Source organism: Scomber scombrus, chromosome 7 (assembly GCF_963691925.1).
Source record: "Scomber scombrus chromosome 7, fScoSco1.1, whole genome shotgun sequence".
Taxonomy (NCBI): Eukaryota; Metazoa; Chordata; class Actinopteri; order Scombriformes; family Scombridae; genus Scomber; species Scomber scombrus.
In genome coordinates this window covers 31,765,739-31,791,467 of record NC_084976.1, presented here as the reverse complement: position 1 = coordinate 31,791,467, position 25,729 = coordinate 31,765,739, and the positions used below count along the sequence as shown (strand labels likewise).

Sequence of the window (25,729 nt, the reverse complement as noted above, 5' to 3'; positions counted from 1 at the left end):
TTAAGTTTGAGAAAAAAAGTGTTGGTAGCAAAAGTTTTAACACGGTGTATAAAATGCTTATGAGCATTGATTAATGGCTCAATTGATGTTTAATAAATCATTCATTACTACTGTAGTGGCGATTTGTCCTCAAATAAATAAACTCAATTCAAATGGCTACTGAGGCACCTCGGTAATGAATCTTAGGCAGGGGGAAAAGGTGCATTGTCCAGGTAAGCATAGCGTTTATTTAGTTTATTTTACTATTTTGGCAAGCAAACAAAGAAAAATGGCGTCTCTCTTGCTCTGGTAAACAGCTGTATGCCCTTCCCGGTGCCTGCTGCTCCTCTACCTGTAGCCTACCTATAGAAATACATTCACCTCTGTGCTCCAAGCTGCCCAAGTGCCCTGAAACAAAAGCATTAACGAGTACTCAAAGTCCGCTGAAGCCCCGCCCCTTACCAAGTGTCATCTGTCAATCAAAGTCACCACCTCTACCAGAAATATGGACGCTAGGTCTGAGAGCTTTCTGCTGCTAACTCAACTGCTAGCTCGGTGGCTAACTCGGCAGCTAGCTCGGCAGCTAACTGGCTACCTGTATACTGTAGTAGTAGTGTGCGCTGAATGTATTTATACCTCTACAGCAGCAGGGGCGGGTTTATGCCCCGGTAAGGCGGCAGTGATTTTCAGATCCGCCCATTAAATCCAGACACAGAAATCTTGAAACACAGTTTGTGAAGCCTAGCTCCACAACTCAAATCTAAATGGTTGAAATGCTTTTTACACCTTTTTTAGAAATACATTTATGACCTATTTAATGTGTTTAGAAGAAAATGTCTGAATTCACTTTACACAGTCTTTAACATTTCATTATCAACTTTAACAAAAAATAACAAATAGCTCCAACAACTACTCTATAAATCATTTATAAGCCATTGATAAACATGATTTTGAGTTGACCAGTTGTGAAAAATCCTTTTTTTGTAAACCACCATAACATTTACTTTATCTCATTCTTTAGAGAGATACGTGCTCTGTGCTTTTTTGAGGTGGTACTAGAGTTTCTCTTCAGTCTTTCCTCTTTGTCCTTCCAGAGCTCCCACAGCAACATGTCTATGAGGAGGAGGAGGTTCTCACTGACCAGCAGCTCTGTGACCAGGAGAGGAACTCAAGTCTGGACCAAGAGGAATCACAGCCTCCACAGATTAAAGAGGAACCAGAGCCTCCACAGATTAAAGAGGAACAAGAGGAACCAGAGCCTCCACAGATTAAAGAGGAACAAGAGGAACCAGAGCCTCCACAGATTAAAGAGGAACCAGAGCCTTCAGAGATTAAAGAGGAACAAGAGGAACCAGAGCCTCCACAGATTAAAGAGGAACTAGAGGAACCAGATCCTCCACAGATTGAAGAGGAACCTGAGGAACCAGAGCCTCCACAGATTAAAGAGGAACAAGAGGAACCAGAGCCTTCAGAGATTAAAGAGGAACTCTGCACCAGTCTTGAGATAGAACAGCAGGTACTGAAGCAGAAGACAGAAACCTTGATGTGGACTCCTACTTGTGAGGAAAGTGAAGATCAGACTCTGGACTTGAGTCCTGATGAAACTCAGATTGACAAATCTACCACTTTAAAGATTCACAATAATACTTTGACAGGGAAACAGTGTTTCGAATGTGACACTTGTGGGAAATCATTTGGGCTCAAGGCCAATTTGTGCAGACATCTTAAAGTCCATACAGGTGAAAAACCATATACATGTGACACCTGTGGGAAAAGATTCTCTAAACTGACCAACTTAAAAGTCCACATTAGAGTCCATACAGGTGAGAAACCGTACCCATGTAACAGTTGTGAGAAAAGATTCTCTAAGCAGGACAGCTTAAAAGTGCACATGAGAACACACACAGGTGAGAAACCGTATCCATGTGATACCTGTGGGAAAAGATTTTCTGAGAGGAGCAAATTAAAACTACACATGACTCTCCATACAGGTGAGAAGCCGTACAATTGCAAAACTTGTGGGGAAAAGTTCAGATGTGCTACTAACTTGAAGACTCACATGAGAACACACACAGATGAGAAGCCGTACCCATGTAACACTTGTGGGAAAAAGTTCAGATGTACTACTTACTTGAAGACTCACATGAGAACACACACAGGTGAGAAGCCATACCCATGTGACACTTGTGAGAAAAGATTCTCTACGCTGAGCATATTAAAAGTGCACATGAGACTCCATACAGGTGAGAAGCCGTACCCATGTAACACTTGTGAGAAAAGATTCTCTACGCTGAGCATATTAAAAGTGCACATGAGACTCCATACAGGTGAGAAGCCGTACCCATGTAACACTTGTGAGAAAAGATTCTCTACGCTGAGCATATTAAAACTACACATGACTCTCCATACAGGTGAGAAGCCATACAATTGCAAAATTTGTGGGAAAAAGTACAGATATACTCAGCACTTGAGTAGACACATGAGTACTCACGCAGTGTGAAAAGAGTCTGTCGGATGCCACATTTAAAAAGACTGAAGAATACATTGATGGCAAGTGTTCACCAACATCTTTGTAAGTTAATGTAAAAAAATTCCCCATGAAGAGTTCAGAACATTTTCATGTAAATTGTACATTGTCAACAACACTGTCAAGTTTTGTTTGTCAGGTTTTTGTTCTACATTAAGAAAGAAAATCATTATGAAATACAATAAACCTCAATTTCACCTTCAAAGACTGCAGGACTGGCTGTGTAGTGGGGAGTAATCTCATTAATCATCTGGTGTATGCTGATGATTTAGTCGTCGTATCTCCTTACAGTGCTGGATTACAACAACTGCTCAGAATCTGCTCAAATGATGGTATGCAGTATGACATCAAATTCAATTCTAAAAACAATGTTGTCATGATTGTTAAAACCAAGGAAGATCAGAATGTAATGATAGGTGTTTCCATAAGTTACCACTAGGTGGCAGTGTAACCATAGGCCATTGTAGGAAATTGTGAACAAGAAAAGGACATGTTGAAATCAGTCGGGGAGTTCTGGTCCTCTGAAATGATGCCAACGCGGAAGTAACTTAAAACTGCATTCTATCAAAAGACCACCAGGGGGCGACCGTTTTGGTGTCAAAAGGACTTCCGTCTCTATACAAGTCAATGGAGAATACACCAACTTCTCACTTGATTTCTAACCTCAGTAAACATTTTCAAAATGTGTTTATGGTCTCAATCGCTAGTTTAAAGCCTTATTCAATGCAGTATGATGTTCATTTGTGAAATGTTGGCCTCCCTGAAATTATATGTGACGATAAAGCAGGGTATGCATTAGGGCGTGGCTACGTCATGATTGACAGGTTGATTGGTTCACAGGTTCAGGAGGGCGCCTCATGCTCCTCCTGATGCCCATATAAGTAGAATCCCTGTTTTTATTTTTCCCAGCATGCACCTGATATTTTCAAGATGGCGCTGCTCAGATCCGATACTATTGCTTTCCGAGCAGCAGTCCACAAACCAATGGGTGACGTCACGGATGTTACGTCCATTTCTTATATACAGTCTATGGTTGAAATGAAGTGAACAATAAACAAGCTGGCATAGCTAGCATAATGTTACAAACTGGATATGTTTATTTTCAAGAATTAAGAAACATTACATTAAATGTAGTGAGCACATCATCAGGGCTGACCTGTATGATGATGATGATGATTATGTGCAGCATCGATGTTACAGAATGTATGCACAAACAAATATGCTGGTACGCAAGTTTCACATGTGAACGGATGATGTAAAGACCGCTCTTCTTAAAGCATATTGTACTCCACTCTACAGCCCATCTTTGGGGCAATTACAGCAAAGCAAATTGAAGAAGCTTCAGGTTGCATTCAATGATGAATTTAGAATTCTGCTTAAACTTCCAAGATGTACGAGTGCTAGTCACATGTTTGTTTTTAACAATGTCCCTAACTTTAATGCTGTGTTAAGGAAGTTAATGTACAGATTCATGGTTTGGTTATATGAATAAAAAAAATGAAGTTATGATGGCATTAGCCAAGCCTACACAAGGTGACACAAAATACTCTTCTTGTTTTTGGAAACATTGGAACACATGTCTGTTTCTGTTTTAACTCCATATATATTTATACTGTCTTGTCCTTGTGTTGTCTTGAGCAGTAAGCAACAAACACGGTTTAAGCAGTGTGCGACTACCTCGAGCACCACTTTATTCTGTCTCCGGTCTGCAGTCAGGGGTACTTGGCTCCTGTGGGAGTAACATGGGCTTGAGTTAGAGGTTTCTTACTGAACCTGGTATCGTAGTGCCACCTATGGTCACAAAATGGAATAACAACAATATGTAATGTTTGGGAGTCTAACTTAGAAAGTAAGTAATTAGGGCCCGAGCGGCGACTACAAGTCGCCTGGCGAAAGCCCTATTGAAATTGTAATGTTTATTATTATTAGGGCCCGAGCGGCGACTGCAAGTCGCCTGGCGAAAGCCCTATTGAAATTGTAATGTTTATTATTATTATTATTATTATTATTATTATTATTATTCTTCCGACATTTCGTGCCCCAATTTCGCCCCTTTCCCAAATGCGAAAATGCTTATACTTTTGCACGGACGTCCGGCCTCATCAGAAATTCGATATTTTTGGGTGGTCGCACATGGTCGACGCAGAATGGCGGAATAGCGCCCCCTACAAAGTCCAAAAATGCCCATAGGGAATTTTACTAACTTTGTCCTATGCTCACAAAATTTGGTACACATATGTATTATACCCACATATGCAAAAAAGCCTCTTGACCTCATGACCTCAACCCAACAGGAAGTCGGCCATTTTGGTTTTGATTTTTCCCGCCTAAAATTAACTCCTCCCACAGCGTTCGCCCGATCAAGTTCAAATTAGGTACGCAACATTTCCAGACCTAGCTGAGCTTAAGTTGTGCTCTGCGCATCCGTAGGTCAAAGGGCGTGTCTGCCAGGGCTCAACTAACTTTGGCGTGCTCGCCATGTACATACGAGTGGCTCTCACGCCCACATACTTCATCCAATCAGCTTCAAACTTGCTGGACATGATGATGGCTCCGCCCTGAACGTCCCGATATATTAACTTCCCACGTAACTCATAGCGCCCCCCGGTGGTAACAGGAAGTGAACTTAAATTCATGAAAAATACATAGTTGACCCCATCAACTTCATTCCACTTCTAAAACATGCAGAACCAGTTGGTGAAGCTACATTATGAACACTGTGAAGCTACGAGTAATGGCGTCCCTGTGGGGGCGTGGCTACCATCAATTCCTCGCCATGAAAATACGTTTGGCTTTTTGATGGCTTTATTGAACACGTATCATCATGAAAATTGATACACAGGTCCAGGGTGGAGACCTCTTCCATCTGATAGGGGTGTCGCTCATGTCGCCACCTAGTGGAAACAGGAAGTGCCATTTTTTGCATCAACATTGTCAGATTTCCACGAAACTTCACATGTGTGATGAGGGACTGACCCTGAACACACCTGCATGCATCCCATTACTGCCCCCTGGTGGATGAACCATCAACTGCTCATAACTCCCTCATGCTTTGTCCCATTTCCACGAAACTTCACATGTGTGATGAGGGACTGACCCTGAACACACCTGCACGCATCCCATTACTGCCCCCTGGTGGATGAACCATCAAATGCTCATAACTCCCTCTTGCTTTGTCCGATTCCCCCCATCTTCACATGAGTGATGAGGGGCCGCCCCTGAACGCACCACACCACATGTGCTGACTGCCCCCTGGTGGATGAACCATTAACTGCTCATAACTCCTTCATGCTTTGTCCAATTCACTCCAAACTTCACATGACTGATGAGTGTCCGCCATGAACACACCAGACCACATGTGTAACTACCTGTGACTGCCCCCTACTTGATGAACGAAACATTGCATTTTTGGCCTCCTTCCAGGTTTTTTCTCACTTTCTGCTTCACGCCACAGCCCTGCCATGCCTCAGGCCCCGCGGTGGCATGGGTGAGCGAGGGCCCGCCATCGCCGCTTGCGGCTTTAATTATTTGTTTTTTTAAATGAAATGAAATTTTAAAAAATAAGTAGTTTTTAAAAGATACTTTTTAAAGTACTTTTTAAAGATGTCTCCTGACATTTAGAGCTACAATAACAAGTTAACTCACAGTCAGGAGAAATCATTAGTGCCTAGTTTGTTAAGTATCTTGGCTATCATACATCAAGTTGCAACTATGTGCAAGTCCAGACTACTGGCCTTGGCACATAGTTGGTGTCCGGGAGGACGAGACTTGGCATCCCAGTGCTTCACATAAGATAAGGTACACACTGGAACACAGCGTTGACTCCAGGAATCAATGGCTGATATGAGGGTTGACCTAAACTGTTATAAGTGAACATTCCCCTGGTTCGTGGCAGACGTGAGGATCTCCTTACAGTTTGTTCATTCATCCCTGATGACGTGATCCAAATATTTTACTCTGCTCACTACATTTAAAACTGGATCTGCCAAAACAAAAGAAGAAGCACGACTTAGCTTCTGATCCTCCTTGGTTTTAGCAATCATGACACATGTGACTGTGTGCTGCAGCATGAACATTTCAAACCAGGATTAAAGCCAACAGAAAGAAATCAAATCAATCACACAAAATGTATTTATTTATATTTATGTATTTTTAAAATGCATTTTATGCATCTATATTTCCATCCCTTCAAGACTTCTGATTAAACACTGACAAAGAAAATCACTGTTGCTTGAAAAGGTCAGAAGAGAAAAGGCTGAAATCAGCAGTGGCAGCTTTTCTCCAGCAGGTGGCGATCTGTCCTTAACTCAGGTGATGTGATGACATTTCCCTGTTTGTATTGCTTTAGTAGTAAAATAGTATCTGACAGTGTTGGCATGAAATTACCAGTTTACTAAATAAATATTAACGGTTGAAACTACAAAGCGACTTCCCCACAGTTCATTTTACACAATGCAATGTTACTTACTTTCATTCATTTAATTGAAATGTAGGTGATGGAGGTTATGGTTCGACTCCTCCCAGCGAATGTTTTTAAATGAAGACAAGCCCACAAATAGCTTACTTTTTTTTATTATTACAGTATTACAGTTATATTGAAATTGGTGTTTGAAACTATTTGCAGTGGTGCTCATAATGAAGGAATTTCTGAGGCAGGAAGGTGAGTCAGGGCATTGGTCACTGGTCATTGGTAAAAAAAACTGGATGAATAAATAAAGGATGCCCCATGTGCTCACTAAAAGATTAGATAATATAAAAAATTGGATGCGTGTGAAAGGATACGTCTGTGGGCTAAGAGTGAAAAACGAAACTTGACAGTGTTGTTGACAAAGTACAACTTACATGAAAATGTTCTGACCTCTTCATGGAGAATATTTGACATTAATTTACAAAGATGTTGGTGAAAACTTGCCATCAACGATCTTTTCAAATCTGGCATCAGACAGAATCTTTTCCCACTGCGTGTGTACTCATGTTTCTACTCAAATGACAAGCATATCTGAACTTTGTCCCACAAGTTTTACATTTGTACGGCTTCTCACCTGTGTGTTCTCATGTGTGTGTTCTCATGTGTGTTTTTACTGCGTTGAGCCGAGTGAATCTTTTCCCACAGGTATCACATGGATACCGTTTCTCACCTGTGTGTGTTCTCATGTGTCTTTTTACTGCGTTGAGCCGAGTGAATCTTTTCCCACAGGTATCACATGGATACCGTTTCTCACCTGTGTGTGTCCTCATGTGCACTTTTAATGTGCCCGGCAGAGAGAATCTTTTCTCACAAGTGTTACATGGATACGGCTTCTCACCTGTGTGTGTTCTCATGTGAGTCTTCAACTGCAGAGAATGTCTGAACTTTTCCCCACAAGTTTTGCAATTGTATGGCTTCTCACCTGTATGGACTCTCATGTGCACTTTTAATGTGCCCAGCAGAAAGAATCTTTTCTCACAGGTGTCACATGTATACTTCTTCTCATCCGTATGGACTCTCATGTGCACTTTCAATTGGCTCTGGTCAGAGTATTTTTTCTCACAAGTGTTACATGGATACGGCTTCTCAACTGTGTGTGTTCTCATGTGCACTTTTAATGCGCCCAGATTTGAGAATCTTTTCTCACAGGTGTCACATGTATACGGTTTCTCACCTGTGTGTGTTCTCATGTGCAATTTTAATGCGCCCAGCGTAGAGGATCTTTTCTCACAAGTGTTACATGGGTATGGTTTCTCACCTGTATGGACTCTCATGTGCCTTTTTAATAAGAACGGCCGAGAGAATCTTTTCCCACAAGTGTTACATGGATACGGTTTCTCACCTGTGTGGACTCTTATGTGAACTTTTAATTTGTTGCGCTCAGAGAATTTTTCCCCACAAGTGTCACATGTATGTGGCTTCTCACCTGTGTGGATTTTGAGATGTCTGCGCAAAGTGGCCCTTACCATAAATGATTTCCCACAAGTGTCACATTTAAAACACTGTTTCTCTGTATTATTCTGTATCTTTAAAGTGGTAGACTTGTCTTCAGTGTTGTTATTTTCTCTACTGTGATGTCTCTTCTGTGATTTTGGTTCTGCATTTCTAGTTGATCCTGAGTCTTCGTGCTGACCTCCTTTGTGATCTTGGTTCTCAGCTATGTGAGAGTTGTGAGAGAGGACCTGGTCATAATTGTTTGGGTCTGGACCCACAGAGCTTTTAACTGACATGCTGACAACATGCACTTTCTCTACCACAATCTGAGTTTCATCAGGACTCAAGTCCAGAGTCTGATCTTTACTTTCCTCACAAGTAGGAGTCCACATCAAGGTTTCTGTCTCCGGCTTCAGTACCTGCTGTTCTCCCTCCAGACTGGTGCAGAGTTCCTCCTGTTCCACTTTAATCTGTTGAGGCTCTGGTTCCTGTTTAATTTCTGAAGGTTCTGGTTCCTCCTGTTCCACTTTAATCTGTGGAGGCTCTGGTTCCTCTTGGTCCAGACTTGAGTTCCTCTCCTGGTCACAGAGCTGCTGGTCAGTGAGAACCTCCTCCTCCTCACAGACATGTTGCTGTGGTAGCTCTGGAAGGACAAAGAGGAAAGACTGAAGAGAAACTCTTATACCACTTTCTGATAAGGCATCCTTTATAGAGGCTTTATAAGCATTAATTAATTACTTGGTCAATAGATATTTAATACTTTATTAATCATTTATTAAACATTAACATTAACACATAATACATTAGAAAATAACCCTTTATTAATGATTCATAATCATTTACAAGTAATGATTATGGCACTGAACATACAGACGTCCAACAACACTGAAGTCAGTTTCTCATTTGGAATTAAGTGGAAAGTGAAGGAAATATAAATAATGACATTTAACAGCTGATTCTCCATTTTTGCAACGTTCAACACTTATGAAATGTGTTACACATCATAGTAAAAACCTTACTGCTGTTTAAACCACTTTCAAATTTGTGAAACCTTTTTTATATTTGAGAAAACAGGAAAAAGGATGATTTCAATGATATTTCTTCATCTAGACCGAACACACCAGGTCTACATCAAAAACCACTAAGCTTAGATTAACAAGGAGACTCCAGAGACTAATTAAAAACAGTAAAGTGAAAGTCGAAGTATAGCAGTTTTTATGAACAAAGCGACATGTGAATCTCTGAAAGTTTAAATAATTTGAAGACTATAAAAAATGCATTTGTGTAAAAATCAAATCATTTATGATGTTGTATAGGTCAATTCTGTTGAAAGAGTGTACATGCAGAGACACAATTAAGCCCACAATATCAAATGGGTGCAACATGAGAGTGAAGGAAATCAAGAGTATGGGAACGCAGGAAATTAAGAGACACTATGGGGAGCAGTCAGAGTGAGTTGATTTGCAAACTAGGTTTGTGGATTTAAACCAGGAAACACCTGTAACCAGCCAAGTGTTCTGGCATATGAAACTCTGACTGTAAGAATGAGGACCTTCTCATCAGTCAGTTCTTCTGTTGCAAGTAAAAGACTCAAGACTTAAATTTCATAAGTCTGCTGGAGCCTCATTTTGGCCCCAGTAAGACACGACAAGTGGTGGCATTTTATGCAGTTTAATGTTTTTTTTTCACATGATGGCTATTGAATGAAGCACTCATTGGTATCAGTATCACTTTAAGGGTACTGAGATTGGTACTGGTATCATCATTTTTCAAAAGATACCCAGCACTAATCATCTGTCAGATATGTTTCACTGTGGAGAACGATATTTTGCTCTCCTGTAGGCAAACTGTGAACTACGGAAGTAATAATATTGAACTTGAATTTTGATTTAGACCTGGTTTAATGTGTCTGGATGGAGAGATATGAAATCATCTTTTTTCTGGTTTCATAAGCAAATTAAAGGTTCCTCTGTTCTAAAGATGGCTTAAACAGCGTGTCAGTAGGCCTATTTATTATCCTCTTAAATTTCACTTAACTCCCAAACAGAAACTGACTTCAGTGTTGTAGAAACCCGAGCATTAACTGAACCTACATATTTTACCCACTGCGGTGGTATATTAAGCTGTTCTAGTTTATTTTATAATAATTAAAGTTTTACAGACCTGTTCTGTGTAACTTTATTTCAGGTTTCCAAACGATATCCAGCAGTCTGCGCTGACGGTTGATCTCTTCTTCGTACTCTGAGATAGTTGTTTGAAAATCTCGGAATATTTCTTCAGCAGCAGCAGTTAGTCGCTCGTTGATTAACTCTCTCAAACGCTGAGCTGAAGTCATTGTTGCTTCAAATAAAATGTCTCCGTGTAATGCAGAGAGACTTCTTACCGGTACAATAACAAGCAGCTAACGTGTGGTGTGACAGTGTTAAGCTTCCGATATCAGGCTCGTGTGTCTTTGGTTCCGCTTGAAAATTCTTCCCTCAGTGAGTGTAATTTCTAGATATTCTCCAGATATGTCCACTACGTTCAAGTATCTCCTGGCAGCGTCCAGCACCATCTTGACTCTTTCCAACTTGTCCTTATACTGCAACAGCATAATTCATGATCATGCCAGGTCTTTTTGCTCTCTCACCATCTCCACATTACCTACAACCATCATGGTCTGGTTACAACAAGCGGAACCAAAGACACACGAGCCTGCTATCGGAAGCTTAACACTGTCACACTACACGTGGGCACTTGGTATTATGTTTGGAAGAAGTCTCTTTGCATTACACGGAGACATTTTATTTGAAGCAACAATGACTTCAGCTCAGCGTTTGAGAGAGTTAATCAACGAGCGACTAACTGCTGCTGCTGAAGAAATATTCCGAGATTTTCAAACAACTATCTCAGAGTACGAAGAAGAGATCAACCGTCAGCGCAGACTGCTGGATATCGTTTGGAAACCTGAAATAAAGTTACACAGAATAGGTCTGTAAAACTCTAATTATTATAAAAAAAACTACAACAGTCAGCTTAATATACCACCGCAGTGGGTAAAATATGTAGGTTCAGTTAATGCTCGGGTTTCTACAACGCTGAAGTCAGTTTCTGTTTGGGAGTTAAGGGGAAAGTTAAGGAAACATAAATACTGATATTTAGCGGCTGATTTAATAAATCATTCATTACTACTGTAGTAGCGATTTGTCCTCAAATAAATAAACTCAATTCAAATGGCTACTGAGGCACCTCGGGAATGAATCTTAGGCAGGAGGAAAAGGTGCATTGTCCAGGTAAGCATAGCGTTTCTTTAGTTTATTTTACTATTTTTGCAAGCAAACAAAGAAGAATGGCGTCTCTCTTGCTCTGGTAAACAGCTGTATGCCCTTCCCGGTGCCTGCTGCTCCTCTACCTGTAGCCTACCTATAGAAATACATTCACCTCTGTGCTCCAAGCTGCCCAAGTGCCCTGAAACAAAAGCATTAACGAGTACTCAAACTAACTAAAATAATACTAATATAATAATCAAATGAATTAAGCTATATTCTTCAAAACAAACAGCCACGTGTACATAAATTAACATTTAATTATCAACTTCAACAAAAATAAGAAATAGCTCCAACAACTACTCTATAAATCATTTATAAGCCATTGATAAACATGATCTTTAGTTGCCCAGTTGTGAAATCATTTTTGTAAACCACCATAACATTTACATTGTCTCATTCTTTAGAGAGATACGTCCTCTATGCTTGTTGTCCATTTTACGATGATGATGATGATTTAGATGTGAAACACTCACTATTTCTTAATGATGTTAACCCTGATGACTAATCAGATAGCCAGTGAACACTTTATTAATGATTCATAATTATCAACAATAATAAATAATTAATAAAGGGTCATTGTGTTATTGATTTATAAAGTATTATTAAATATTTATTGACCGTTAAGTAAGTCATTAATTATTATTGCTCTATAAAGAATGCCTCATCAGGAAGTGGGATGAGAGTTTCTCTTCAGTCTTTCCTGTTTGTCCTTCCAGAGCTCCCACAGCAACATGTCTGTAAGGAGGAGGAGGTTCTCACTGACCAGCAGCTCTGTGACCAGGAGAGGAACTCAAGTCTGGACCAAGAGGAACCAGAGCCTCCACAGATTAAAGAGGAACAAGAGGAACCAGAACCTCCACAGATTGAAGAGGAACAAGAGGAACCAGAACCTCAACAGATTAAAGAGGAACAAGAGGAACCAGAACCTTCAGAAATTAAAGAGCAACTCTGCACCAGTCTGGAAGGAGTTTTTCAAACAACTATCTCAGAGTACGAAGAAGAGATCAACCGTCAGCGCAGACTGCTGGATATCGTTTGGAAACCTGAAATAAAGTTACACAGAATAGGTCTGTAAAACTCTAATTATTATATAATTAAGCAGAATAATCATAATAATAAACCGCAGTGGGTAAAATGAATACCTTTAGTTATTTGCTCGGGTCTCTACGACACTGAAGTCAGTTACTGTTTGGGAGTTAAGGGGAAACTTAAGGGAAACATAAATAATGATATTTAGCGGTTGATACTATTTCTGCAACATTTACATGTGAAAAAAGTCTGAGACATTGTAGCAAAAGATGCTGTTTAAACCACTTTCAGAATAGAGAAACCTTTAATTTGCTTATGAAACCATAAAAAAGGTGATTTCATATCTCTCCATCCAGACACATTAAACCAGGTCTAAATCAAAATTCAAGGTTTTCATGAATTACTTCCGTAGTTCACAGTTGGCCTACAGGAGAGCAAAATATCGTTCTCCACAGTGAAACATATCTGACAGATGATTAGGGCTGGGTATCTTTTGAAAAGTGACGATACCAGTACCAATCTATGTACCCTTAAAGTGATACTGATACCAATGAGTGCTTCATTCAATAGCCATCATGTGAAAAAACACATTAAACTGCATAAAATGCCACCACTTGTCGTATCTTACTGGGGCCAAAATGAGGATTCAGCAGACTTCTGAAATTGAAGAGTCTTTTACTTGCAAACAGAAGAACTGACATGTTAAACATAGTTCCCCATTTTTATAGTCAGAGTTTCATATGCCATAAAACTTTACCGGTCACAGGAGGTGTAAAGCCTCAATAAAGGATGCCTTATCAGATAGTGATACAAGAGTTTCTCTTCAGTCTTTCCTCTTTGTCCTTCCAGAGCTCCCACAGGAACATGTCTGTAAGGAGGAGGAGGTTCTCACTGACCAGCAGCTCTGTGACCAGGAGAGGAACTCAAGTCTGGACCAAGAGGAACCAGAACCTCCACAGATTGAAGATGAACAAGAGGAACCAGAGCCATCAGAGATTAAAGAGGAACAAGAGGAACCAGAACCTCCACAGATTGAAGATGAACAAGAGGAACCAGAGCCTCCACAGATTGAAGAGGAACAAGAGGAACCAGAGCCATCAGAGATTAAGGAGGAACAAGAGGAACCAGAACCTCCACAGATTGAAGATGAACAAGAGGAACCAGAGCCTCCACAGATTGAAGAGGAACAAGAGGAGCCAGAGCCTCCACAGATTAAAGAGGAACAAGAGGAACCAGAGCCTTCAGAGATTAAAGAGGAACTCTGCACCAGTCTTGAGATAGAACAGCAGTTACTGAAGCAGAAGACAGAAACCTTGATGTTGACTCCTACTTGTGAGGAAAGTGAAGATCAGACTCTGGACTTGATTCCTGATGAAAGTCAGATTGACAAGTCTACCACTTTAAAGATTCACAATAATACTTTGACAGGGAAACAGTGTTTTGAATGTGACACTTGTGGGAAATCATTTGTGGCCAAGGGCAGTTTGTGCAGACATCTCAAAGTCCATACAGGTGAGAAGCCGTATACATGTGACACCTGTGGGAAAAGATTCTCTGAGCTGGGCACATTAAAAAGGCACATAAGAACACACACAGGTGAAAAGCCGTATACATGTGACACCTGTGGGAAAAGATTCTCTAAGCAGGGTACATTAAAAGTGCACATAAGAGTCCATACAGGTGAGAAGCCATACAATTGCAAAACTTGTGGGGAGAAGTTCAGACATACTCAGATGTTGAAGATTCACATGAGAACACACACAGGTGAGAAGCCGTACCCATGTAACACTTGTGGGAAAACGTTCACATGTATTCAGTACTTGAAGAATCACATGAGAACACACACAGGTGAGAAGCCGTACCCATGTAACACTTGTGAGAAAAGATTCTCTAAGCAGGACAGCTTAAAAGTGCACATGAGAGTCCATACAGGTGAGAAGCCATACAATTGCAAAACGTGTGGGGAAAAGTTCAGACATACTCGGCAGTTGAAGATTCACATGAGAACACACACAGGTGAGAATCCGTATCCATGTAACACTTGTGAGAAAAAATTCTCTGCGCTGTGCTTTTTAAAACTGCACATGAGAACACACACAGGTGAGAAACCGTATCCATGTAACACTTGTGAGAAAAAATTCTCCACGCTGGGCATATTAAAAGTGCACATGAGAACACACACAGGTGAGAAGCCGTATCCATGTAACACTTGTGAGAAAAGATTCTCTAAGCAGGAAAGCTTAAAAGTGCACATGAGAACACACACAGCTGAGAAGCCGTACAATTGCAAAACTTGTGGGGAAAAGTTCACACATACTCAGCACTTGAGTAGACACATGAGAACACACACAGGTGGGAAGCCGTATCCATGTAACACTTGTGAGAAAAAATTCTCTAAGCCGAGCATATTAAAAGTGCACATGAGAACACACACAGGTGAGAAGCCGTATCCATGTAACACTTGTGAGAAAAGATTCTCTCGGCTGTGCTTCTTAAAAGTGCACATGAGAGTCCATACAGGTGAGAAGCCGTATCCATGTGATACCTGTGGGAAAAGATTTCGTCTCCTGAACAAATTAAAAGTACACATGACTCTCCATACAGGTGAGAAGCCGTACAAATGCAAAACTTGTGGGAAAAAGTTCAGATCTACTACGAACTTGAAGACTCACATTAGAACACACACAGGTGAGATGCCGTACAAATGCAAAACTTGTGGGAAAAAGTTCAGATGTACTAGTAACTTGACGACTCACATGAGAACACACACAGGTGAGAAGCCGTACCCATGTAACACTTGTGAGAAAAGATTCTCTACGCTGAGCAAATTAAAACTACACATGACTCTCCATACAGGTGAGAAGCCGTACAATTGCAAAACTTGTGGGAAAAAGTTCAGATCTACTACGAACTTGAAGACTCACATGAGAACACACACAGGTGAGATGCCGTACAAATGCAAAACTTGTGGGAAAAAGTTCAGATGTACTAGTAACTTGACGACTCACATGAGAACACACACAGGTGAGAAACCGTACCCATGTAACACTTGTGAAAAAAGATTCTCTATGCTGGGCACATTAAAATTGCACATGAGAACACACACAGGTGAGAAGCCATACAAATGTAAAACTTGTGGGAAAAAGTTCAGATGTACTCAGCACTTGAACACACACATGAGAACACACAGGTGAGAAGCCGTACAGATGTAAAACTTGTGGGACAAAGTTCAGATATACTTGTCATTTGAGTAGAAACATGAGTACACATGCAGTGGGAAAAGATTCTGTCTGATGCCAGATTTGAAAAGATCGTTGATGGCAGGTGTTCACCAACATCTTTGTAAATTAATGTCAAAAATTCTCCATGAAGAGTTCAGAACATTTTCATGTAAATTGTACATTGTCAACAACACTGTCAAGTTTTGTTTGTCAGGTTTTTGTTCTACATTAAGAAAGAAAATCATTATGAAATACAATAAACCTCAATTTCACCTTCAAAGACTGCAGGACTGGCTGTGTAGTGGGGAGTAATCTCATTAATCATCTGGTGTATGCTGATGATTTAGTCGTCGTATCTCCTTACAGTGCTGGATTACAACAACTGCTCAGAATCTGCTCAAATTATGGTATGCAGTATGACATCAAATTCAATTCTAAAAACAATGTTGTCATGATTGTTAAAACCAAGGAAGATCAGAATGTAATGATAGGTGTTTCCATAAGTTACCACTAGGTGGCAGTATAACCATAGGCCATTGTAGGAAATTGTGAACAAGAAAAGGACATGTTGAAATCAGTCGGGGAGTTCTGGTCCTCTGAAATGATGCCAACGCGGAAGTAACTTAAAACTGCATTCTATCAAAAGACCACCAGGGGGCGACCGTTTTGGTGTCAAAAGGACTTCCGTCTCTATACAAGTCAATGGAGAATTCACCAACTTCTCACTTGATTTCTAACCTCAGTAAACATTTTCAAAATGTGTTTATGGTCTCAATCGCTAGTTTAAAGCCTTCTTCAATGCAGTATGATGTTCATTTGTGAAATGTTGGCCTCCCTGATTTTATATGTGACGATAAAGCAGGGTATGCATTAGGGCGTGGCTACGTCATGATTGACAGGTTGATTGGTTCACAGGTTCAGGAGGGCGCCTCATGCTCCTCCTGATGCCCTTATAAGTAGAATCCCTGGTTTTATTTTTCCCAGCATGCACCTGATATTTTCAAGATGCCGCTGCTCAGATTCCGATACTATTGCTTTCCGAGCAGCAGTACACAAACCAATGGGTGACGTCACGGATGTTACGTCCATTTCTTATATACAGTCTATGGTTGAAATGAAGTGAACAATAAACAAGCTGGCATAGCTAGCATAATGTTACAAACTGGATATGTTTATTTTCAAGAATTAAGAAACATTACATTAAATGTAGTGAGCACATCATCAGGGCTGACCTGTATGATGATGATGATGATGATTATGTGCAGCACCGATGTTACAGAATGTATGCACAAACAAATATGCTGGTACGCAAGTTTCACACGTGAACGGATGATGTAAAGACCGCTCTTTTTAAAGCATATTGTACTCCACTCTATACAGCCCATCTTTGGGGCAATTACAGCAAAGCAAAAATGAAGAAGCTTCAGGTTGCATTCAATGATGAATTTAGAATTCTGCTTAAACTTCCAAGATGGACGAGTGCTAGTCACATGTTTGTTTTTAACAATTTCCCTAACTTTAATGCTGTGTTAAGGAAGTTAATGTACAGATTCATGGTTTGGTTATATGAATAAAAAAAATGAAGTTATGATGGCATTAGCCCAGCCTACACAAGGTGACACAAAATACTCTTCTTATTTTTGGAAACATTGGAACACATGTCTGTTTCTGTTTTAACTCCATATATATTTATACTGTCTTGTCTTTGTGTTGTCTTGAGCAGTAAGCAACAAACACGGTTTAAGCAGTGTGCGACTACCTCGAGCACCACTTTATTCTGTGTCCGGTCTGCAGTCAGGGGTACTTGGCTCCTGTGGGAGTAACATGGGCTTGAGTTAGAGGTTTCTTACTGAACCTGGTATCATAGTGCCACCTATGGTCACAAAATGGAATAACAACAATATGTAATGTTTGGGAGTCTAACTTAGAAAGTAAGTAATTAGGGCCCGAGCGGCGACTGCAAGTCGCCTGGCGAAAGCCCTATTGAAATTGTAATGTTTATTATTATTAGGGCCCGAGAGGCGACTGCAAGTCGCCTGGCGAAAGCCCTATTGAAATTGTAATGTTTATTATTAGGGCCCAAGCACTACAGTGCGAAGGCCCTATTGTAATCGTAGAGATTATTATTATAGAAAACAAACGCTTTTTTGACAGCCTAAACGTGCCCCAAAACTCACGAAAATGTGCACGAACATCAGACCCGGGGAAAAATTTGATATTTTATGGTTTGCCAAAATGGCCATCGCAAAATGGCTCAATGGCGCCCCCTAACGAATATAAAAATGTGACAGATTGACGTACATGAACGAAATTTGGAATATATATGTATCATGTCCAGACGCACAAAAAAAGTCTCTTGGACCCATACCCTCACTCCAACAGGAAGTCGGCCATTTTGGAAAAATATGTGCGATTTGGCCGTTTTCCACGCCTCGTATTTTAACGAACTTGTCCTAGGGATTTTATCCGACCGACTTCAAATTCACTCAGAAACATCTTGAGACAAAAGTTATCAAAAACTTTCTGATTAGGGATTCGGTTTGGGCGTGGTGGTGCCGACAATTTCCTTCGCCATTTGATCCTTCGCCAAAGAGCAGGAAGTCTTTATAACTCCTACAGACATCGTCCGATCTACACCAAATTAATCATGCATGTAGAGGGTCCTGCCTTGAACACGTGTATGCATCAATACTGTGTTAGCTCCATAGCGCCACCTACTGGATACAATAGCGCCCCCTAGAAAAATAATAAAAAATTGAGCCCCTCAATTTAGATTGACATAGATTAACGAAATTCGGTACAAATATGTATTATGTAAAGACGCACAAAAAAAGTCTCTTGGACCCATACCCTCACTCCAACAGGAAGTCGGCCATTTTGAAAAATATGTGTGATTTTGGCGATTTCCTCGCCTCGTATTGGAACGAACTCCTCCTAGAGATTTTATCTGACCAATTTCAAATTCACTCAGAAACATCTTCAGACATTGGAGATTAAAAGTTATCAAAAACTTTCTGATTAGGGATTTGGTTGCTTCATGCTGATGTGAGGAATTTTGCCATTTCGCCATTTAACAGGAACTGCTGGCCAAATGGGGGTATGCACCCCGTAGAAGATTAAGAAAATTGAGCCCCTCCCTCCAGATTGACATAGATTAACAAAATTTGGTATATATATGTATCTCTAAAGACGCACAAAGAAGTCTCTCGGACCCATACCCTCACTCCAACAGGAAGTCGGCCATTTTGAATCGAATTTGCGATTTTGGCGCTGTTTGTTTCCATTTGACTAAGAAGATGCGTTGCGCCAAGTCTCGCTCATTAGTGGCGTGGCGAGGGAGCTTGGGCCCGGTCATCGCTGCTTGCAGCTTTAATTATTATTATTATTATTATTATTCTTCCGACATTTCGTGCCCCAATTTCGCCCCTTTCCCAAATGCGAAAATGCTTATACTTTTGCACGGACGTCCAGCCTCATCCGAAATTCGATATTTTTGGGTGGTCGCACATGGTCGACGCAGAATGGCGGAATAGCGCCCCCTACAAAGTCCAAAAATGCCCATTGGGAATTTTGCTAACTTTGTCCTATGCTCACAAAATTCGGTACACATATGTATTATACCCACATATGCAAAAAAGCCCCTTGACCTAATGACCTCAACCCAACAGGAAGTCGGCCATTTTGGTTTTGATTTTTCTCGCCTAAAATTAACTCCTCCCACAGCGTTCGCCCGATCAAGTTCAAATTAGGTACGCAACATCTCCAGACCTAGCTGAGCTTAAGTTGTGCTCTGCGCATCCGTAGGTCAAAGGGCGTGTCTGCCAGGGCTCAACTAACTTTGGCGTGCTCGCCATGTACATACGAGTGGCTCTCACGCCCACATACTTCATCCAATCAGCTTCAAACTTGCTGGACATGATGATGGCTCCGCCCTGAACGTCCCGATATATTAACTTCCCACGTAACTCATAGCGCCCCCCGGTGGTAACAGGAAGTGAACTTAAATTCATGAAAAATACATAGTTGACCCCATCAACTTCATTCCACTTCTAAAACATGCAGAACCAGTTGGTGAAGCTACATTATGAACACTGTGAAGCTACGAGTAATGGCGTCCCTGTGGGGGCGTGGCTACCATCAATTCCTCGCCATGAAAATACGTTTGGCTTTTTGATGGCTTTATTGAACACGTATCATCATGAAAATTGATACACAGGTCCAGGGTGGAGACCTCTTCCATCTGATAGGGGTGTCGCTCATGTCGCCCCCTAGTGGAAACAGGAAGTGCCATTTTTTGCATCAACATTGTCCGATTTCCACGAAACTTCACATGTGTGATGAGGGACTGACCCTGAACACACCTGCATGCATCCCATTACTGCCCCCTGGTGGATGAACCATCAACTGCTCATAACTCCCTCATGCTTTGTCCCATTTCCACGAAACTTCACATGTGTGATGAGGGACTGACCCTGAACACACCTGCATGCATCCCATTACTGCCCCCTGGTGGATGAACCATCAAATGCTCATAACTCCCTCTTGCTTTGTCCGATTCACTCCAAACTTCACATGAGTGATGAGGGGCCGCCCCTGAACGCACCACACCACATGTCGACTGCCCCCTGGTGGATGAACCATTAACTGCTCATAACTCCCTCATGCTTTGTCCAATTCACTCCAAACTTCACATGAGTGATGAGGGGCCGCCCCTGAACGCACCACACCACATTTGGTGACTGCCCCCTGGTGGATGAACCATTAACTGCTCATAACTCCTTCATGCTTTGTCCAATTCACTCCAAACTTCACATGACTGATGAGTGTCCGCCCTGAACACACCAGACCACATGTGTAACTACCTGTGACTGCCCCCTACTGGATGAACGAAACATTGCATTTTTGGCCTCCTTCCAGGTTTTTTCTCACTTTCTGCTTCACGCCACAGCCCTGCCATGCCTCAGGCCCCGCGGTGGCATGGGTGAGCGAGGGCCCGCCATCGCCGCTTGCGGCTTTAATTATTTATGTTTTTTTAAATGAAATGAAATTTAAAAAAATAAGTAGTTTTTAAAAGATACTTTTTAAAGTACTTTTTAAAGATGTCTCCTGACATCTAGAGCTACAATAACAAGTTAACTCACAGTCAGGAGAAATCATTAGTGCCTAGTTTGTTAAGTATCTTGGCTATCATACATCAAGTTGCAACTATGTGCAAGTCCAGACTACTGGCCTTGGCACATAGTTGGTGTCCAGGAGGACGAGACTTGGCATCCCAGTGCTTCACATAAGATAAGGTACACACTGGAACACAGCGTTGACTCCAGGAATCAATGGCTGATATGAGGGTTGACCTAAACTGTTATAAGTGAACATTCCCCTGGTTCGTGGCAGACGTGAGGATCTCCTTACAGTTTGTTCATTGATCCCTGATGACGTGATCCAAATATTTTACTCTGCTCACTACATTTAAAACTGGATCTGCCAAAACAAAAGAAGAAGCACGACTTAGCTTCTGATCCTCCTTGGTTTTAGCAATCATGACACATGTGACTGTGTGCTGCAGCATGAACATTTCAAACCAGGATTAAAGCCATCAGAAAGAAATCAAATCCATCACACAAAATGTATTTATTTATATTTATGTATTTTTAAAATGCATTTTATGCATCTATATTTCCATCCCTTCAAGACTTCTGATTAAACACTGACAGAGAAAATCACTGTTGCTTGAAAAGGTCAGAAGAGAAAAGGCTGAAATCAGCAGTGGCAGCTTTTCTCCAGCAGGTGGCATTTCCCTGTTTGTATTGCTTTAGTAGTAAAATAGTATCTGACAGTGTTGGCATGAAATTACCAGTTTACTAAATAAATATTAACGGTTGAAACTACAAAGCGACTTCCCCACAGTTCATTTTACACAATGCAATGTTACTTACTTTCATTCATTTAATTGAAATGTAGGTGATGGAGGTTATGGTTCGACTCCTCCCAGCGAATGTTTTTAAATGAAGACAAGCCCACAAATAGCTTACTTTTTTTTATTATTACAGTATTACAGTTATATTGAAATTGGTGTTTGAAACTATTTGCAGTGGTGCTCATAATGAAGGAATTTCTGAGGCAGGAAGGTGAGTCAGGGCATTGGCCACTGGTCATTGGTAAAAAAAAAACTGGATGAATAAATAAAGGATGCCCCATGTGCTCACTAAAAGATTAGATAATATAAAAAATTGGATGCGTGTGAAAGGATACGTCTGTGGGCTAAGAGTGAAAAACGAAACTTGACAGTGTTGTTGACAAAGTACAACTTACATGAAAATGTTCTGACCTCTTCATGGAGAATATTTGACATTAATTTACAAAGATGTTGGTGAACACTTGCCATCAACGATCTTTTCAAATCTGGCATCAGACAGAATCTTTTCCCACTGCGTGTGTACTCATGTTTCTACTCAAATGACAAGCATATCTGAACTTTGTCCCACAAGTTTTACATTTGTACGGCTTCTCACCTGTGTGTTCTCATGTGTGTTTTTACTGCGTTGAGCCGAGTGAATCTTTTCCCACAGGTATCACATGGATACCGTTTCTCACCTGTGTGTGTTGTCATGTGTCTTTTTACTGCGTTGAGCCGAGTGAATCTTTTCCCACAGGTATCACATGGATACCGTTTCTCACCTGTGTGTGTCCTCATGTGCACTTTTAATGTGCCCGGCAGAGAGAATCTTTTCTCACAAGTGTTACATGGATACGGCTTCTCACCTGTGTGTGTTCTCATGTGAGTCTTCAACTGCAGAGAATGTCTGAACTTTTCCCCACAAGTTTTGCAATTGTATGGCTTCTCACCTGTATGGACTCTCATGTGCACTTTTAATGTGCCCAGCAGAGAGAATCTTTTCTCACAGGTGTCACATGTATACTTCTTCTCATCCGTATGGACTCTCATGTGCACTTTCAATTGGCTCTGGTCAGAGTATTTTTTCTCACAAGTTTTACATGGATACGGCTTCTCAACTGTGTGTGTTCTCATGTGCACTTTTAATGCGCCCAGATTTGAGAATCTTTTCTCACAGGTGTCACATGTATACGGTTTCTCACCTGTGTGTGTTCTCATGTGCAATTTTAATGCGCCCAGCGTAGAGGATCTTTTCTCACAAGTGTTACATGGGTATGGTTTCTCACCTGTATGGACTCTCATGTGCCTTTTTAATAAGAACGGCCGAGAGAATCTTTTCCCACAAGTGTTACATGGATATGGTTTCTCACCTGTGTGGATTCTCATGTGAACTTTTAATTTGTTGCGCTCAGAGAATTTTTTCCCACAAGTGTCACATGTATGTGGCTTCTCACCTGTGTGGATTTTGAGATGTCTGCGCAAAGTGGCCCTTACCATAAATGATTTCCCACAAGTGTCACATTTAAAACACTGTTTCTCTGTATTATTCTGTATCTTTAAAGTGGTAGACTTTTCTTCAGTGTTGTTATTTTCTCTACTGTGATGTCTCTTCTGTGATTTTGGTTCTGCATTTCTAGTTGATCCTGAGTCTTCGTGCTGACCTCCTTTGTGATCTTGGTTCTCAGCTATGTGAGAGTTGTGAGAGAGGACCTGGTCGTAATCGTTTGGGTCTGGACCCACAGAGCTTTTAACTGACATGCTGACAACATGCTCTTCCTCTGCCGCAATCTGAGTTTCATCAGGACTCAAGTCCAGAGTCTGATCTTTACTTTCCTCACAAGTAGGAGTCAACATCAAGGTTTCTGTCTCCGGCTTCAGTACCTGCTGTTCTCCCTCCAGACTGGTGCAGAGTTCCTCTTGTTCCACTTTAATCTGTGGAGGCTCTGGTTCCTGTTTAATTTCTGAAGGTTCTGGTTCCTCCTGTTCCACTTTAATCTGTGGAGGCTCTGGTTCCTCTTGGTCCAGACTTGAGTTCCTCTCCTGGTCACAGAGCTGCTGGTCAGTGAGAACCTCCTCCTCCTCACAGACATGTTGCTGTGGGAGCTCTGGAAGGACAAAGAGGAAAGACTGAAGAGAAACTCTTATACCACTTTCTGATAAGGCATCCTTTATAGAGGCTTTATAAGCATTAATTAATTACTTGGTCAATAGATATTTAATACTTTATTAATCATTTATTAAACATTAACATTAACACATAATACATTAGAAAATAACCCTTTATTAATGATTCATAATCATTTACAAGTAATGATTATGGCACTGAACATACAGACGTCCAACAACACTGAAGTCAGTTTCTCATTTGGAATTAAGTGGAAAGTGAAGGAAATATAAATAATGACATTTAACAGCTGATTCTCCATTTTTGCAACGTTCAACACTTATGAAATGTGTTACACATCATAGTAAAAACCTTACTGCTGTTTAAACCACTTTCAAATTTGTGAAACCTTTTTTATATTTGAGAAAACAGGAAAAAGGATGATTTCAATGATATTTCTTCATCTAGACCGAACACACCAGGTCTACATCAAAAACCACTAAGCTTAGATTAACAAGGAGACTCCAGAGACTAATTAAAAACAGTAAAGTGAAAGTCGAAGTATAGCAGTTTTTATGAACAAAGCGACATGTGAATCTCTGAAAGTCTAAATAATTTGAAGACAAAAAAATGCATTTGTGTAAAAATCAAATCATTTATGATGTTGTATAGGTCAATTCTGTTGAAAGAGTGTACATGCAGAGACACAATTAAGCCCACAATATCAAATGGGTGCAACATGAGAGCGCAGGAAATCAAGAGTATGGGAACGCAGGAAATTAAGAGACACTATGGGGAGCAGTCAGAGTGAGTTGATGTGCAAACTAGGTTTGTGGATTTAAACCAGGAAACACCTGTAACCAGCCAAATGTTCTGGCATATGAAACTCTGACTGTAAGAATGAGGACCTTCTCATCAGTCAGTTCTTCTGTTGCAAGTAAAAGACTGAAGACTTAAATTTCATAAGTCTGCTGAAGCCTCATTTTGGCCCCAGTAAGACACGACAAGTGGTGGCATTTTATGCAGTTTAATGTGTCTTTTCACATGATGGCTATTGAATGAAGCACTCATTGGTATCAGTATCACTTTAAGGGTACTGAGATTGGTACTGGTATCATCATTTTTCAAAAGATACCCAGCCCTAATCATCTGTCAGATATGTTTCACTGTGGAGAACGATATTTTGCTCTCCTGTAGGCAAACTGTGAACTACGGAAGTAATAATATTGAACTTGAATTTTGATTTAGACCTGGTTTAATGTGTCTGGATGGAGAGATATGAAATCACTTTTTTTCTGGTTTCATAAGCAAATTAAAGGTTCCTCTGTTCTAAAGATGGTTTAAACAGCGTGTCAGTAGGCCTATTTATTATCCTCTTAAATTTCACTTAACTCCCAAACAGAAACTGACTTCAGTGTTGTAGAAACCCGAGCATTAACTGAACCTACATATTTTACCCACTGCGGTGGTATATAAAGCTGTTCTAGTTTATTTTATAATAATTAAAGTTTTACAGACCTATTCTGTGTAACTTTATTTCAGGTTTCCAAACGATATCCAGCAGTCTGCGCTGACGGTTGATCTCTTCTTCGTACTCTGAGATAGTTGTTTGAAAATCTCGGAATATTTCTTCAGCAGCAGCAGTTAGTCGCTCGTTGATTAACTCTCTCAAACGCTGAGCTGAAGTCATTGTTGCTTCAAATAAAATGTCTCCGTGTAATGCAGAGAGACTTCTTACCGGTACAATAACAAGCAGCTAACGTGTG

At 40.7% G+C, this 25,729-nt stretch overlaps 3 protein-coding genes across 3 annotated transcripts in view; 2 read left to right on the top strand and 1 right to left on the bottom strand.

Annotated features, from left to right (window-relative positions):
• The window catches only part of LOC133983089 (gastrula zinc finger protein XlCGF57.1-like), a 140,997-nt gene extending 138,352 nt beyond the window's left edge, over positions 1-2,645 (top strand). Inside the window, exon 2 of the mRNA XM_062422043.1 lies at positions 1,635-2,645. Coding sequence (XP_062278027.1) covers positions 1,635-2,479 — 845 coding nt within the window. The 3' untranslated portion in view covers positions 2,480-2,645. The remainder of the gene's footprint in view (positions 1-1,634) is intronic.
• Positions 2,646-12,696: 10,051 nt separating this feature from the next.
• Positions 12,697-17,805, top strand: LOC133983999 (zinc finger protein 260-like). The gene is given in 4 exon segments (XM_062423214.1): positions 12,697-12,783; positions 13,595-15,926; positions 15,928-15,953; positions 17,690-17,805. Coding segments are annotated over 3 exon segments (2,007 nt in total). The 5' UTR covers positions 12,697-12,783; positions 13,595-14,061.
• A 4,388-nt stretch (positions 17,806-22,193) lies between these two features.
• On the bottom strand, positions 22,194-23,733 carry LOC133983096 (gastrula zinc finger protein XlCGF28.1-like). The gene has a single exon (XM_062422049.1). It carries the CDS (start codon positions 23,711-23,713, stop codon positions 22,472-22,474), a length of 1,242 nt encoding a protein of 413 aa, XP_062278033.1. The 5' UTR covers positions 23,714-23,733; the 3' UTR covers positions 22,194-22,471.
• Positions 23,734-25,729: the final 1,996 nt, after the last annotated feature.

Coding starts and splice junctions, on each gene's coding strand:
- LOC133983096 (XM_062422049.1), bottom strand. CDS start 23,713: ATGTTGACTCCTACTTGTGAGGAAAGTAAAGATCAGACTCTGGACTTG.